General features: G+C 35.5%; 1 protein-coding gene across 1 annotated transcript in view; it reads left to right on the top strand.

Moving 5' to 3' along the window:
* The window catches only part of LOC150096569 (retroviral integration site protein Fli-1 homolog), a 164142-nt gene extending 157587 nt beyond the window's left edge, over positions 1–6555 (top strand). Inside the window, exon 7 of the mRNA XM_090408640.1 lies at positions 5626–6555. Within this exon, the coding sequence (XP_090264766.1) occupies positions 5626–6173 (548 nt within the window). The 3' untranslated portion in view covers positions 6174–6555. The remainder of the gene's footprint in view (positions 1–5625) is intronic.
* Positions 6556–13872: the final 7317 nt, after the last annotated feature.

Genomic DNA, 13872 nt, shown 5'->3' with positions numbered 1-13872 from the left:
TTTATTCACAGAAAAAAATATCATGCACGTAAAATGTAAAGAAATGATAATACCGGAAAAGGAGTGAACTGGCTTACAGCTAGTTTGTACCACGATTAAAGTACCCCCTCCCTCCACTTAAGAATATTTAGAAAATCCCCTTAAATGCATTTACTTGAATATATTAACCAGAACTCGTGTTTTTGCCAAGGAATTTAATATACTTTGTAATGTCAGTATGATTTCTACTTACACCTTGAATTAAAACCACTTCTACAAGTTACAAGAAATTTGCTTTCCTTAATAAACGACGAGTCGAATATGCTTCAAGCGAAATATGTGCACAGATTCCGTTGATTATAAACTCAGATACTTATTCAGGAAGTTATGAAACAACTAGGAAAACCTGAAAATATTAACAGTAAACCTCTTTATATCCGTTGATGTATACGTAGCAATAACATTGCGCCTATTGTGACCACTTTCGTAAATTTGATCGATAGAAGCATTATGTACAAAGAATCTAATTTATGCCATTAATGTTATCTCTCATAGAATATTAACCACATTTGCTTCTCTTTCTTTCTCGCACATTCTAGCGCGAATAAAATTATTTATAAATATCACTCACTCACAATCGCTTTCTATACTTTAAGCCTTGCTGTTATTCATCAAGAAAGTCGCCAATTCTCCAAATGGTTTGAAGCGGATATTTTAAAATTCTGTAGAACTCCAGAACAAAACTCCTATTTTTTCGAAGAAAAGAATTACACTCAAACAAAATAATGTAATTCAGGCGATATTGGCATGCGCGCTCCCTCTGATTGTTATAATAATACTGTTCACTTTTAGTGCATTTTCAGAAGTACTTATCCTTTTTTTAGTCAGGTGCGTATCGAAAAATCCGTAAGTACCTATTTATATTTGTTTCTGGTCCATCCGTACGTGTTTAACTCGCCTTTAACTGGACCGATATTTCACATATAGTTTATTTATTAAAATGTGTCACGCGTTCTTTAATGAAACGTAAATTGTAAATCAAACACAATTTGTGGGGAAAGAAAACTGACAAACCTATTCAAAAAGATAAAAGTAACAATTCCGTGGCTCTGGATGGAATTCAATGAAATTTGCGATGAAAACTAAAATCTCCTGTTGAATCAATTTCAATTTTTGATTCAAAGGATTTGTTTTGATAGCATAAATGTGCGCAAGATATTCTTTTAAGAATTCGACATATAGAAAATCGAATGTTCTTAAGTTCTTAAAAGAACTGGGCGATCTGACTGAATCCTTGACTCCTTATCCCGTCATCTGAATGAATAAAATATGTGTAAATGGGGTGTTATTGAGCTAAAAGCTCCAGTCATGGCTGGGTAACGGCCAATAGCCGAGCCTTAGTTAAAAATTCATTGCTACTACATTCCCATTCGTTACCCTGGAAATCCTAAAAAGGACTTTTCCACAATATCTTCCCCTTATAAGGACTGGCTTAAAGGGGCGAAGCAAGAATGCTTTTCATCTTCCCCGTTATCTGTAGAGGATAGTGTAGGGATAAGGTGTTATTGAGTTATTAAAGCTCTGATCATGGCAAGAGGGTAACAGCAATAGCCGAGCCAAAGTTAGAACTTCTTTGGCTACAGCATTGCCATTCATTACCCTCCAAAGGTATTAAACACAGCATCTCACGGTGGATTCTTCTCAAAAGCTTTTTCCCCGCACTTAATGCAGACTTCATATATTTTCTGTAATTAAGCATAAAAAAGGTGACTTGCATTATTATTAAATACTCTTGAAAAATAATAAATTTTGAAAGCTTTTTTACTTTTTTTACAATATATATTATACTTGACAATAAACTATATTCTTAAAGACCGAAACCAATCTAATTAGTGATTCTCCCAATGTTTTACATAATGGGATACATATTAAATTAATATAGAATTAAAACAAGAATATAATTTCTGGTAAAGTATGTGTGGGTGTGTGTATATATGTTAAAAATACCAAGCAATTTTAAACCTGGTTTTACTCAATTTCCCAAGTAAGAAAACAGACAAGTCAAGTTTGCACCTGCAAGTCTAGCTGATCCTACAGGTAGTGCAAGACCAAGGAAACTCGTGGTAAAGGTGGCATAAGCTCTGATCACTAATCTTGATATTTACCCTTAATGCCAAAACACATCTCCAAGAAGGGGATGTATGATGTTTTGTATTAAAGGCAAGGGCCACTACCCAGACCGGTTTCGACCTTCATTGAGGTCTCATCAGTGGGAGCCAGGCTAGAAATACCAAGATTTAGTAATACAGCGCTTATAATACATTTGCCTTTAATACAAAACATCATACATCCCCTTCTTGGAGATGTGTTTTGGCATTAAGGGTAAATATTAAGATTAGTGATCAGAGCTTATTCCACCTTTACCACGAGTTGCCTTGGTCTTGCACTACCTGTAGGATCAGCTAGACTTGCAGGTGCAAACTTGACTTACTTGTCTGTTTGCTTACTTGGGAAATGGAGTAAAACCAGGTTTAAAATTGCTTGGTATTTTTAACATTTATTATACCCAAGGTAAAATACTTTCTACATATATATGTGGCTCACGTGTAATTTTTAAAAATTTAGGAAATGATTGTAGACAGTTGTAGAATGTATCTGCTTGGTTACTATATATATATATTATATATATATATATATAATGATTGTAGACAGTTGTAGAATGTATCTGCTTGGTTACTATATATATATATATATATATATATATATATATATATATAATATATATATATAGTAACCAAGCAGATACATTCTACAACTGTCTACAATCATTATATATATATATATATAATATATATATATAGTAACCAAGCAGATACATTCTACAACTGTCTACAATCATTTCCTAAATTTTTAAAAATTACACGTGAGCCACATTTAGCATGATTGTCAGTAACAATTCTTGCCAGAACATTTTCAACATTTCAAGCCGAGCGGTTAGAATTTGTTATGGTCCTCCTTCACTGCACTCACTGTTGTGCTTCAAAACATGGCGTAACTGATCTAGGCTGTCTGGTCATCTTTGGAGTTGCGGCCAAAGCAACTAAGGATGCAGGACAATATACTGATTTTGCTGATTGTACATGCTCTTCGAGCCACTGCCTAAAATGTGAGATTACATATCTTTCCACTCCATATGAGACCAAATAATCGCCCTCAGATGAAGAACAAACCTTATGAAGTTTCTTTACATCCTAGACGGGAATCGAACCCAGGTGTTTCCGTTCCGAGTGTATTGTTATGGACGAAGTTCCATCGGAGCGCCAGTAAGGATAGTTTTCCGTATTATGACCAGCCATCCTGGAAAGAACGACATAAGGCAGTCACAACGCAACAGCACTAGAATAAATACTGAGCAGTATTCTAATTTTGACGACTGATTTCTGAGTACTGCAATTCTTCTTCTTCTTCTTCCCTTCACGTATTAGGCCTAGTGGCCTGCCACGGGGCTATCCTTAGCCCTTTTCAGCCGTACCGGTCTCGAGGATAAGGTGACTAGTCCTATGTCTGTAGATGTGTGTGTTCATGGGACCGGTTTGTCTGCTTGCGGCAGGAAAAACCCCAGATAAACTGGGGAGAAAAACCCTGCTGTCTACCCCCAAGACCGGCTAACTTAGCTATGGCTGAGAAAGATCCTTAAGCTCCTCACGTCGACGACGGGAATCGAACCCAGAACACTCCTTTCCCAAGCATATGGTTGCGAAGCGCATAGTCACTCGGACACGCAATTCATCTATCAATAAAGCTTGTTTTGTTTTCTAGAATAATTAGGAAATTAATCCCTAACCGTCTTGGATTGATTGGTGTCATTTAGAGAGAGAGAGTCATAAAGCGAAGATATCTACTATTAAACATAACACTGCGACTGACCGGATGGTGAACGTTTTTAATGACAATTTGCGATGATATTGGATCGAGGACTCAGATCAAAAGTTGGTCAGAGATGTCTTCAAGGATGTTGTGGTAACCATCTTGTGTACAGTTCGTCGGTTCAGTCCTTTTTCTCTGAAATTTCGTAGCTTTAGGATTAATCTGTATTTTTAATCTGTGAATTTAGTTTGTGTTTTTTTTTCTGCGATCAATGCTGTTCCAAGTTTATAAAATTCAGATGTACTAGTGTGATATGCAACAATTCTTTCGTCCTAATTAGGAGTTACGACGAATCACAGTTCTCACACAACTTATTTATGTGAGAACTGTTCACGAGGCTACTTTGCCTGTTTTGAAGGGGGGGAACCCACGTTTTTGGGGGAAGAAACCCTCTTCTCACCATTTGATTTAAAAGACCCAATAACAGTTCAAGATGTTGGAAGTTTTTTCCACTTGGTTAGATTATAATAAATTTAGTTTACTCCTTTATCCAAGTGTAAGCAGACAAAGTTTGCACCTCAAATATCTTCAGGACTGAGGCAACTCGTGGTAAAGGTGGACCAAGCTCTCATCACTACTTGTCTTGGTATCTCCCATAATGCAAAGCACATCTCCTTGTGGACATGTATAATGCTATGCATTAAGGGAAGGGCCACTACCCAGACCGGTTTCGACCTTTATTAAGGTCTCATCAGTGAGAGCCAGACCCAGACGTGGTGATACTAAGGTGGAAGTAATGGAGAACTCTTAATTACCTATACGAGTTGCAAAAAGGTGTCTCACCTTATTATTAAATTACTCTGGATTTAGAGAAAGATGTTGGAAGGTTTTGTCTATTTTATGGGAGATACTAAGACAAGGAGTGATGAGAGTTTGGTCCACCTTTACCACGAGTTGCCTCAGTCCTGAAGATACTTCAGGCGCAAACTTTGTTTGCTTACACTTGGATAAAGGATTAAAATAACTTACTTAAATTATTTCAATTTAACAAAATTTAATAAAAAAAGTAATTAAAAATTACTCAAATTTTTCCAACGAGTTGAAAACCAAAAAGGTTTCCAACTTGTCTATACCGAATGAACTACAGAGGCTCCACATGCAACATTTACTGATAATATTCGACAATGAAAATCCAAACTTCATTGTCGAACTTTAAAAAACAAAAACAAAAACACGCTCATATGATCTTATACAGCAGCTCCTAAATAATCTACTTCTCATTTACACGCTAAAGATGTGATGTTTGAAAGAATTAATATTTTGAGGATTGGTCTATGAATCAGAACCACAGAACCTATTGGATCCCTACAACACGTATATAGAGGGGATCCAATAGGATTCTGTTACATGTACGTGTTGCAGGGATCCAACAGGTTCTGTAACATATTGGATCCCTGCAACACGTATATAGTAGAAAATATCATTAAACAACGATTCTAAGTCTGGTCTGAATTTAAAGACTAAGCAAAAACATGATTGAGATAATTGTTTAGCACTACTTATAATGTATCATGTTTGAATCATCATGAAATTCACAGTCGAATATTGACTAATTTACAACGAAAAAAAAAGGCATTTAAACTCCTAAACAACAACAAAAGACAATATATTTTTATTGTTTGGAATAATAATCTCTATTTGCTTTTTTATTAGTATTATTTATTTATTTTTAAGAAATCTTAACATCTTTTTCTCTATTTCATGTGGCTCCCTCTGCAGGCAGCGGCCAGATTCAACTATGGCAGTTTCTCCTAGAATTGCTATCGGATAGCAGCAACGCCAACTGCATCACGTGGGAAGGCACAAATGGCGAATTCAAACTCACAGATCCTGACGAAGTCGCTCGAAGATGGGGTGAACGCAAGAGCAAGCCAAACATGAACTACGACAAACTGAGTCGTGCCCTACGGTATTACTACGACAAAAACATCATGACAAAGGTACACGGAAAGCGGTACGCTTACAAGTTCGATTTCCAGGGACTCGCACAAGCTACTCAGCCAACGGCTGCAGACCCCACCGCATACAAATACCAATCGGACCTCTTCATGTCTGGATACCATCACAGCCCCAAACTGAACTTTGCCGTTGGGGCTCACACTGGTATACCCTCAACTACGGGGAGCATCTTCCCCTCCCCGACATCGTATTGGACAAATCCAAGTGCCAACTTGTACTCCAACATCGCCGCTGCTTCAAGCCACACCATGCCCCATCACCCGACTCATGTGACGTCACACATCAGTTCTTATCCTCATTACGCATGACCATCGTACATGTGGTGACGTCATCGCTGTGTGTGTATATCGTAGGCCAGACATTCCTCTTCTATAACGTAAGAAGTCGTTCCACCAATCGTCATATATACCATTTTTTTTTTCGTTCTGTATAGTAATTTATGATGGATTTTTCCCCATTATTATTCTGCTTTGCTTTCTAAGCGTTATTTTTGTTAACTTTTGTGTCTAAGTGCAATAGTTTTATCGAAGATTGTAGAACTGGACTCACGGACTTGGACCTCTTTAATTTCTAGTCATGTTTCTTAAAAAGGTAACATGGGAACAGTAATCTTTGTGCTGTGATTATGTTACCTTAGACCTAGTCAGTTTAGTCACTAAAAACCTTGTATTATACTGATTAAAAATTTATTGCCACCTTCTATCATTCCTTTATTAAAAACTTGTCAAGTAGAGTACAAAGTATATATATATATATATATATAAATAAATATAAATATATTCAATTGTACAAAGTTTTTTGGGGTTCCAGAGTATCTTGTGTAGACGATGTATTTGTTGATAAGAGAAAAAAAATGTAATCTTTTTATTCGAAACTCGGGCGTATGAAAAATTTCTAAAACAATCCCTATATAAGATATATTTAAAAGATTGTGCGTGTGTTTATTGAGTGGGAGAAAGTCATGCGACTGGATATTATCAAAACACTTTGCTACAATAGTGTGTCTGAATTCTATTAAAATCGTTTATTAAATTTGATGCAATGCTTGTTTTTTTTTTCTTTTCTAAAATTTTTTCATTATGCACCTTTCTTTGTCAACTCTTAAACAGTGAATGTTCACCTCTAAAAAGGCTACATAAGTACTAGTTAGAAAATTGTGTACCTTATGTACATTGTAACACATTTTATTATTATACTTCCGTTTATCGACATCATACCTGATGAAGATTGAAACTTGAATCGAAAAATCCTGAAAAATAAATGATTGTGTTTCCTTGATCGATTGTTTTTCATCAATGATTGTTGTAGTTTAGTAAACACGTGTTTACAATACTTTTGCTTACGTTTGTTTCCTTTTTTTTCAAGAGGAATTGGAAGCATTTTTTTTTGCCAAAAGTGAGTAATGAATATAACTATGATTTAATTACAAAAAACCTGATCAAGATTTGAATAACAATGCTACGCTAGTTATGTACATGTTTCGAAATTTTAAAATACAATGCGGTTGTACAAAATCTTTGTTGCATTACACTCAACTACTGGTAATAGACTATGGTAATAGAGAAAATAACTATCTTCCTTGACTTTGGTGATATCACAGATTAAAAGTTGCAAAACTTATTCAAGAAATACACAGTAATATGTAAAGTTTCCTCGAGATACGACATCATTGCAGTCTAGGAAGATAGTAGTTTTCTTCTGTTGTCATGACGATGAGGTATAACTGCATGAAATGCAATTGTTGTGTTGAGTAGACATTTAACAATGTGCTAATATATACAAGCCTAAAAATTTATTAGGAACGTAGGATGATGATTAGTGACAGTTTTAATTTTTAAGTTTTGCATTAACGTCTAAGGCATCCAAATACTGTTCCTAATAAGTTTCTCATGTCTATACTTTAAGACATGGGAAGAAATCTGATTCTTTTATTCCTTAATAAACAGCGCTTATTATGATATATTCCAATTTGGTATAATTCCTTATGAAGATTGAAACGTGACTCGAAATATCCTTAATAACAAAAGGATTGTTTTTACTTCAGATAATAACGTTTGTGTATGGTATTTCTTGTCAAAATTAAGACTTTTTTCAGAAAATTGTGAGAGAAGAATACAAAGCGTTGCTGTTTACAAAATAAGTGTGATGGCAAAAGAAATAAAACATTACGCTATTATATTTTATTTGGAAAGCCCTTTAGCTTTTAAGATTCTCGTAAGTCTTGTAACTCTGTTCAGTATTTTTTGTTGTTGAAGAATGAAAGTCTTTAATGATGGGTTGATTAGGTAAACGACCTTGTGGGCATGCGTTGCGATGCACTTCCTGTTGCATTAAATGAACTCATGCCCAGAGGACACTAATATTTACATTAGTCGAAAAAGTAATTATCTCAAAACAATTATTGTTTTGTTTGTAGTTCGGCAATCTGTTTGTTATTAAGGGAAAAAAGTAAAAGCCAATTACGGCTGCATTATTAAAACCAGGTAACGAAGCAGGCGGTGGTGTTATTGATGTATGGAAAGATAAAGGATACCTACTTATTACTTCGACTACGCGATATTTTAACAAACACGCAAATCTTCGTAAAAAATAAAAATGTCGCTAGAATGGGATCTGCTATCACTCGGTCTTTGTTCCCGACATGCAACACAACCACATACGAACATCAATGGAAAAAGAGATCGCCAAGAATTCTTCGAGTACAGCATCCACTCTAACCTACCATCAAGTCAACGTTTTACCTACACAGAAAGAAAGTCAAAAACAAGAAAAAAAATACAAGATAACTTCAAGAAGAAAGAGGAAATATTACAGATGGGATCACACTATTCTCGTCAGTGTTTCCATGTGCCATGACTTGTAACCTCGTTAGCAGCGTACATCAAAGGTTGACAGGCCTGACTTTAATGGCAATCCTTTTGGGCAAACGCGATCTCTGACTCATAATACGCACACACAGACAGACAATATGGCCTTCGAAGCGCACTGTTGCATGAGGTGCTCTGAGTCTCGCCGACCGCAACCTCCCGCTCCTCCGTCGGGGCGAAGAGTTGCGATCGGAAAATCCCCTTTTCCCGAGGTTTGTCTGCTCTCCGTTGGCTCACATTCGCTGATTTCCGGCTTTATTTACTTTGCATGAGTTCTCTCAGGAACCGGTCGGACGTTTTGCATTGCTAATGACACGCATGCACGAGAGATAGATAGAAAGAGAGAGAGAGAGAGAGAGAGAGAGAAACCCAGCTCAGTTTCTCAGTAAGCTACGAAGTCACTCGTTGCGTCATTGTCGGATGTGCTCTCCACCTTCTTTTCCAAGGGATAGAGTGGAGAGAGAGAGAGAGAGAGAGAGACGGCCGCAGCCGACAAATAACTAAAGCAGTCTTTCATTCTCTTGTTCATAATGACTGCCTTCTCTTTTCGTAGCTAAAATTAGTTTTTGTGTGTGCATAGACTCGGCTGGTTTTCTACAGAGGACACCTTCTTTAAAGGGGGGGGGGGGGACGAGAAGGGGTAAAAGGGGAAAAAAGCTCATCTTCTTAGGACAAAGGTGTTCGTGCATGGCTGCGTAATAGATGAGCTGGAACCGATAAAAAACACACATTATGTAAAACGACTTCAAGGCATTTTAAAACTATAAAGATGAAGGATAGTGCTTCGCTACGTAAAACTAAAATAAAAAAAAAAATCAAATCTTCTCAACGCCTGCAAACGCACTTCTTAATACGAAATAAAACAAAAAAGGTATGAGATGCACGGGAAAAATATTCCGAACACGATCCGTTAAAGTTATTTCTAACCCGGCGAATAAATGTATTTGAAGATTTCTTTCAAACAAAACAAAACGGTAATAATTCTTAAAATTCGAGTTAAAATGTAAATATATACAATTTTATTTATCTGTTGGCGCTGTTCTCTTCCAGTTCAGAATAATTAATTATAATCTAATTGTTGAAACTGCAATTATTGGTAAATAATTGTAATTATTAATCAGTATTAGAATCATCGCGGTTTGGTTTCATATCCTACTCATTAAAATCTCAGTGTTGTTGTTATATTCGCAAGAATTCCGAATTCTTTTTTTCAAATTTAAAATGTAACTCACTGAAATTTAATGAACTCCATACTACATTGAAATATATATCAAAATTGCGTGCTGATCTTTCAGTGATTTCAAATGTCTTGAATCTCATAATTAAACAGAATGATAGATTTGCGTTGATTAATTCGACGTGTGCTTTAGTGGTCTAGTAAAAAACAACCCTTTAAGATGATGAAAAACCCACTGGCAATTTGATATCGGAAGGTGAGACAGTTAATATACTCGTGAATCTGCTTATATTTTGTCAGATCTTGTTATAATCTACAGAAGCTATCATATTGCAAGGAAACAAAAAAAAAAGAGAATTACGGCTAAGTATTTATCATAGCTACTCCCCAAACCACACGAACTATTAAAGCTCTGATCATGGCAGGAGGATAACAGCAATAGCCGAGCCTCAGTTAGAACTTCATTGGCTACAGCATTGCCATCCATTACCCTCCAAGGGTATTATTAATCACCGCATCTCACGAGCGAGTCCATCCCCAAACCAGACGAATGAATGTTTGTAACTATTTCCAGATGAAAGATGAAATTTATGACAAAGTGTAAGAACCATATACCATTTATTAGAAGTCTAATGTAACTTAGAAATGTTTAATGCTTGGTTTATAAAATAGAGTTTTTGTTGCAGATAAAAAAATATAAGAAATTTAAAATTAATAAAAAATAGAAAGAAGCTTGAACCCATCCACCGTAAGAGTGTACTATAGATTTATAGAAACCTTTCTTGGGTTCGGGGCACATAAAAATTATATTTTTTTTGACAACTCATTGCGTAGATCTTACTTAATCAATCAGATCATTTTGGTAGCTACCATTTTCCCCACTAAATGTAACATTATTGCCCAGAGATGATAGTTGTAGTTCTCAAAGGTTATATAATCCGCACATCCCTATCTAGCGACTAATCATGGAGTTTTTTTTTTTTTTTTTTGAAGTCACTTCAAACTAGCAGCGTGACCTCACACTGGTGTATGAAATTCATCTCCCACCTACACACAACCACAGACATCCATATGTGTGTGTGTTAGGATGCAAACCAGCAGCCCGTTGGTTGGAGAGTGGAAGCTCTCTCAACCCCGGACCAAACAGGATGACGAAATATAATTCCACGTGATCTAATGCGCTTTTCAGGAATATCCATGAATATTAATTTTTCATAATTTTAAGACCTTGCTGAGGGTTGTGGAACCACAGGAGAGTATTATTCGGTAGATTTCACGGAAATAGTTATCTGGGTGGTAAATTTAGAGAATATCTGATCAATCAAACATGCTTCGATGCATTGGCCAAAGAGTGCATGCAGTGAAAGTTCTACGCAGTTCCTCAATGGTCCCCGATTCTCAAGGACCCGGCTTTCCTCTCTCGAAGAGAACACATTAAAATCAGCAGTTTCTTTATAAATCTAATATAAGTGCTACAGGCATATAGAAATAATGAAACTCCCATAATGCATTTCTTGTTGACACATTCAGAGGGAACCAAAATACCTGCAGACATCGCTGTCGAGATCTCTGAATGCTAATCTTCGGATGTATAAAATCATGTAGAGCATTTCCCCCTAATTCTGTAAATGAGTTATTCTCTTTAACATGTGACCTTATTTTGATTAAGGTTCCTTCTTAAAAATCGTAATTTTAGTTTCAAAAACCTGCACTGCATCATCCGGTGGTGAAATATTTTACTCTCAAAAGATTTCTTGATTTTAATAAAAAAATTGTATACATATATAAAGAATTTGTTATTTTTCATCTACTGTGTACCTAAATAATAAAGGTAATTTAAATTTAATTATTCTATCAATACAAATACACACACACCATAAATAAAGTAGAATAAATTAATACTTAATGGGAAAAAAAAATCATAGCTCAGAGTAAAATCATCGCTGCCTTAGAGTGCTGTTTTTAAACTTTAAAAACATCGTTATTTTCGACGCGACAAGAACGACAACGTATATCTACTTCATCTTCTCCCTCCATTAAGAACATTTAATAAAATTATTATCAAAGTTTCCCTTCAATGAGCGTCTCAAATGTGGTAGGAAAGCAGGTTATTTGCCGACTTTCCAGATTAAGTCAACTCATATACATTTGTCCAATTAAATCATGTTGCTATTAACGAATTTCAATCCTTCATACTGAAAAATCAAACACATTAATAGCGTTTATTATTAATAAATTGTATCGATGTTATTTAACTATAAACTGCATTTAATAATGTTTAATCAATAATATTTTTGAAAGATGTCATTTGAAATGCAATTTTTTCAATAAATCTGAAAACCAACTTTATTCTAAGAACCTAACATATCTCTCTATCTATTTACTGCTAGTCAATCTCTCTATTTATTTATCTATTTACTGCTAGACTGACTAAGTATCTATTCTGTTTCATTCCTGGGACGTGAACACATACTGACTGGTTTCTGTAGTGAAGACAGGGGCAGAGATTATCGAGTTTTTTCTTTACACAAGATATTTCAAGAGGTACAAACAGGGATTCGCATTAGCTATCAATCAACATAACTTAAAAAGATATCAACTGATAATTGCCTTCAACGAATCAGCCGAAAATGAATTGATATACAGTATATGTGAAACAACACAAAATGGTAGGAACATCGTTGTAGCCACTGTGATAGTGTAAATCATTGCAATAATTATTAAATTAAAACTATAATACAACGTTTTGCCAGATTGCAAACATTATTATCAAGAGAAAATGCGCCGCCAAACTCTGTAGCTCAACTATAATGGGCCGATGAGTAGTTCACAGCTCAGAGAGAGCCTGTTGGGTCGTGGTGGGTCTCTTTAGGGGAAGGCGTCCGATTGAGCTTTGAATCTTGCATCGGGAAGTTTGGTTGAGATGCAATTTAATCTCGTCATTGCTTTAACATTAACAGGGTGGTTCAGCACCTCAAGGGGGGGGGGATTGTTTTCTAGATTGGAATTTTAATCGATTAAGTATGCAATGCCAGTTGATGTAATCGATTCAGTCATTCAGTGTAATCCATACAACCTGTAGGATTCAATGGTGTAATGTGACTGATTATATTAGCAAATTTCTTAATGATGGCACATCTTTTTGAAGGATGACGATATAATATGGCATTGAAATATCTCTTACTGTGGACCTTCAGTAAATAGTGCTTATAATTGCTTGCTTGAATTCTTCGTATCAAGAAAAGATAGCCACTTATTGTTTTGTAATTTCAAGGTAAATTTACTGGGATAGAAGTGGATTATTTTTGAGAAGGTGTTTAAATAGAAATTTTTAAGGTACAGCTTACACATCTAGATGGCAGAAGGATCCACCGGCACGATAGAATTAAACTGTGTATAATTTAACAATGAGTACCACATCTGGAATAATTCAAAACATCTACGTCATCAAGCTGGGCTTCTGCTACTCGAATATAACAATTAAAAGCATACATCTTTTATTCTATTCTGAAATAGCAAGAGTTTGGTATTAATGCATGAACACTTTGGAACAAATGAAATTCAAAAACAGTAAAATTGCATAGTTAAGCTTGAATATAAAATACATAAGATGTTTAAGGGCGAAAACAAATGGAATTTACTTATAGTAATAAAGGAAAGTAGGTTTGAAGAATACCGTATAAGATGCAAAACCTAAAACCTGTCCATTTTATTATTAATGTGCTACTAAACTCAAATGTTTAGATCAGAATTTAGGAACGAACTCATTCTGAATATGGTATTTAGAATAAACAGTATTAGAGTGTTAAAAGAACGTCATCAATCATGTGAATTATGCAGCCACTCGGCCACCGAGGCTGAGTGGCTAACGTCAGCTCAGGCTGCGGATTCGAATCCCTTTCCTGTGCATGAACATTTGTGAATGTCTTTGGGTGGAAGATGAATTTCATAGTTCGCTATAAG

This window comes from Typopeltis vanoorti, chromosome 18 (assembly GCF_054136105.1).
Source record: "Typopeltis vanoorti isolate ZY-2024b chromosome 18, IOZ_Tvanoo_1.0, whole genome shotgun sequence".
Taxonomy (NCBI): domain Eukaryota; kingdom Metazoa; phylum Arthropoda; class Arachnida; order Uropygi; family Thelyphonidae; genus Typopeltis; species Typopeltis vanoorti.
The sequence above is the reverse complement of the archived record's forward strand: the minus strand, read 5'-3'. Positions and strand labels throughout refer to the sequence as shown.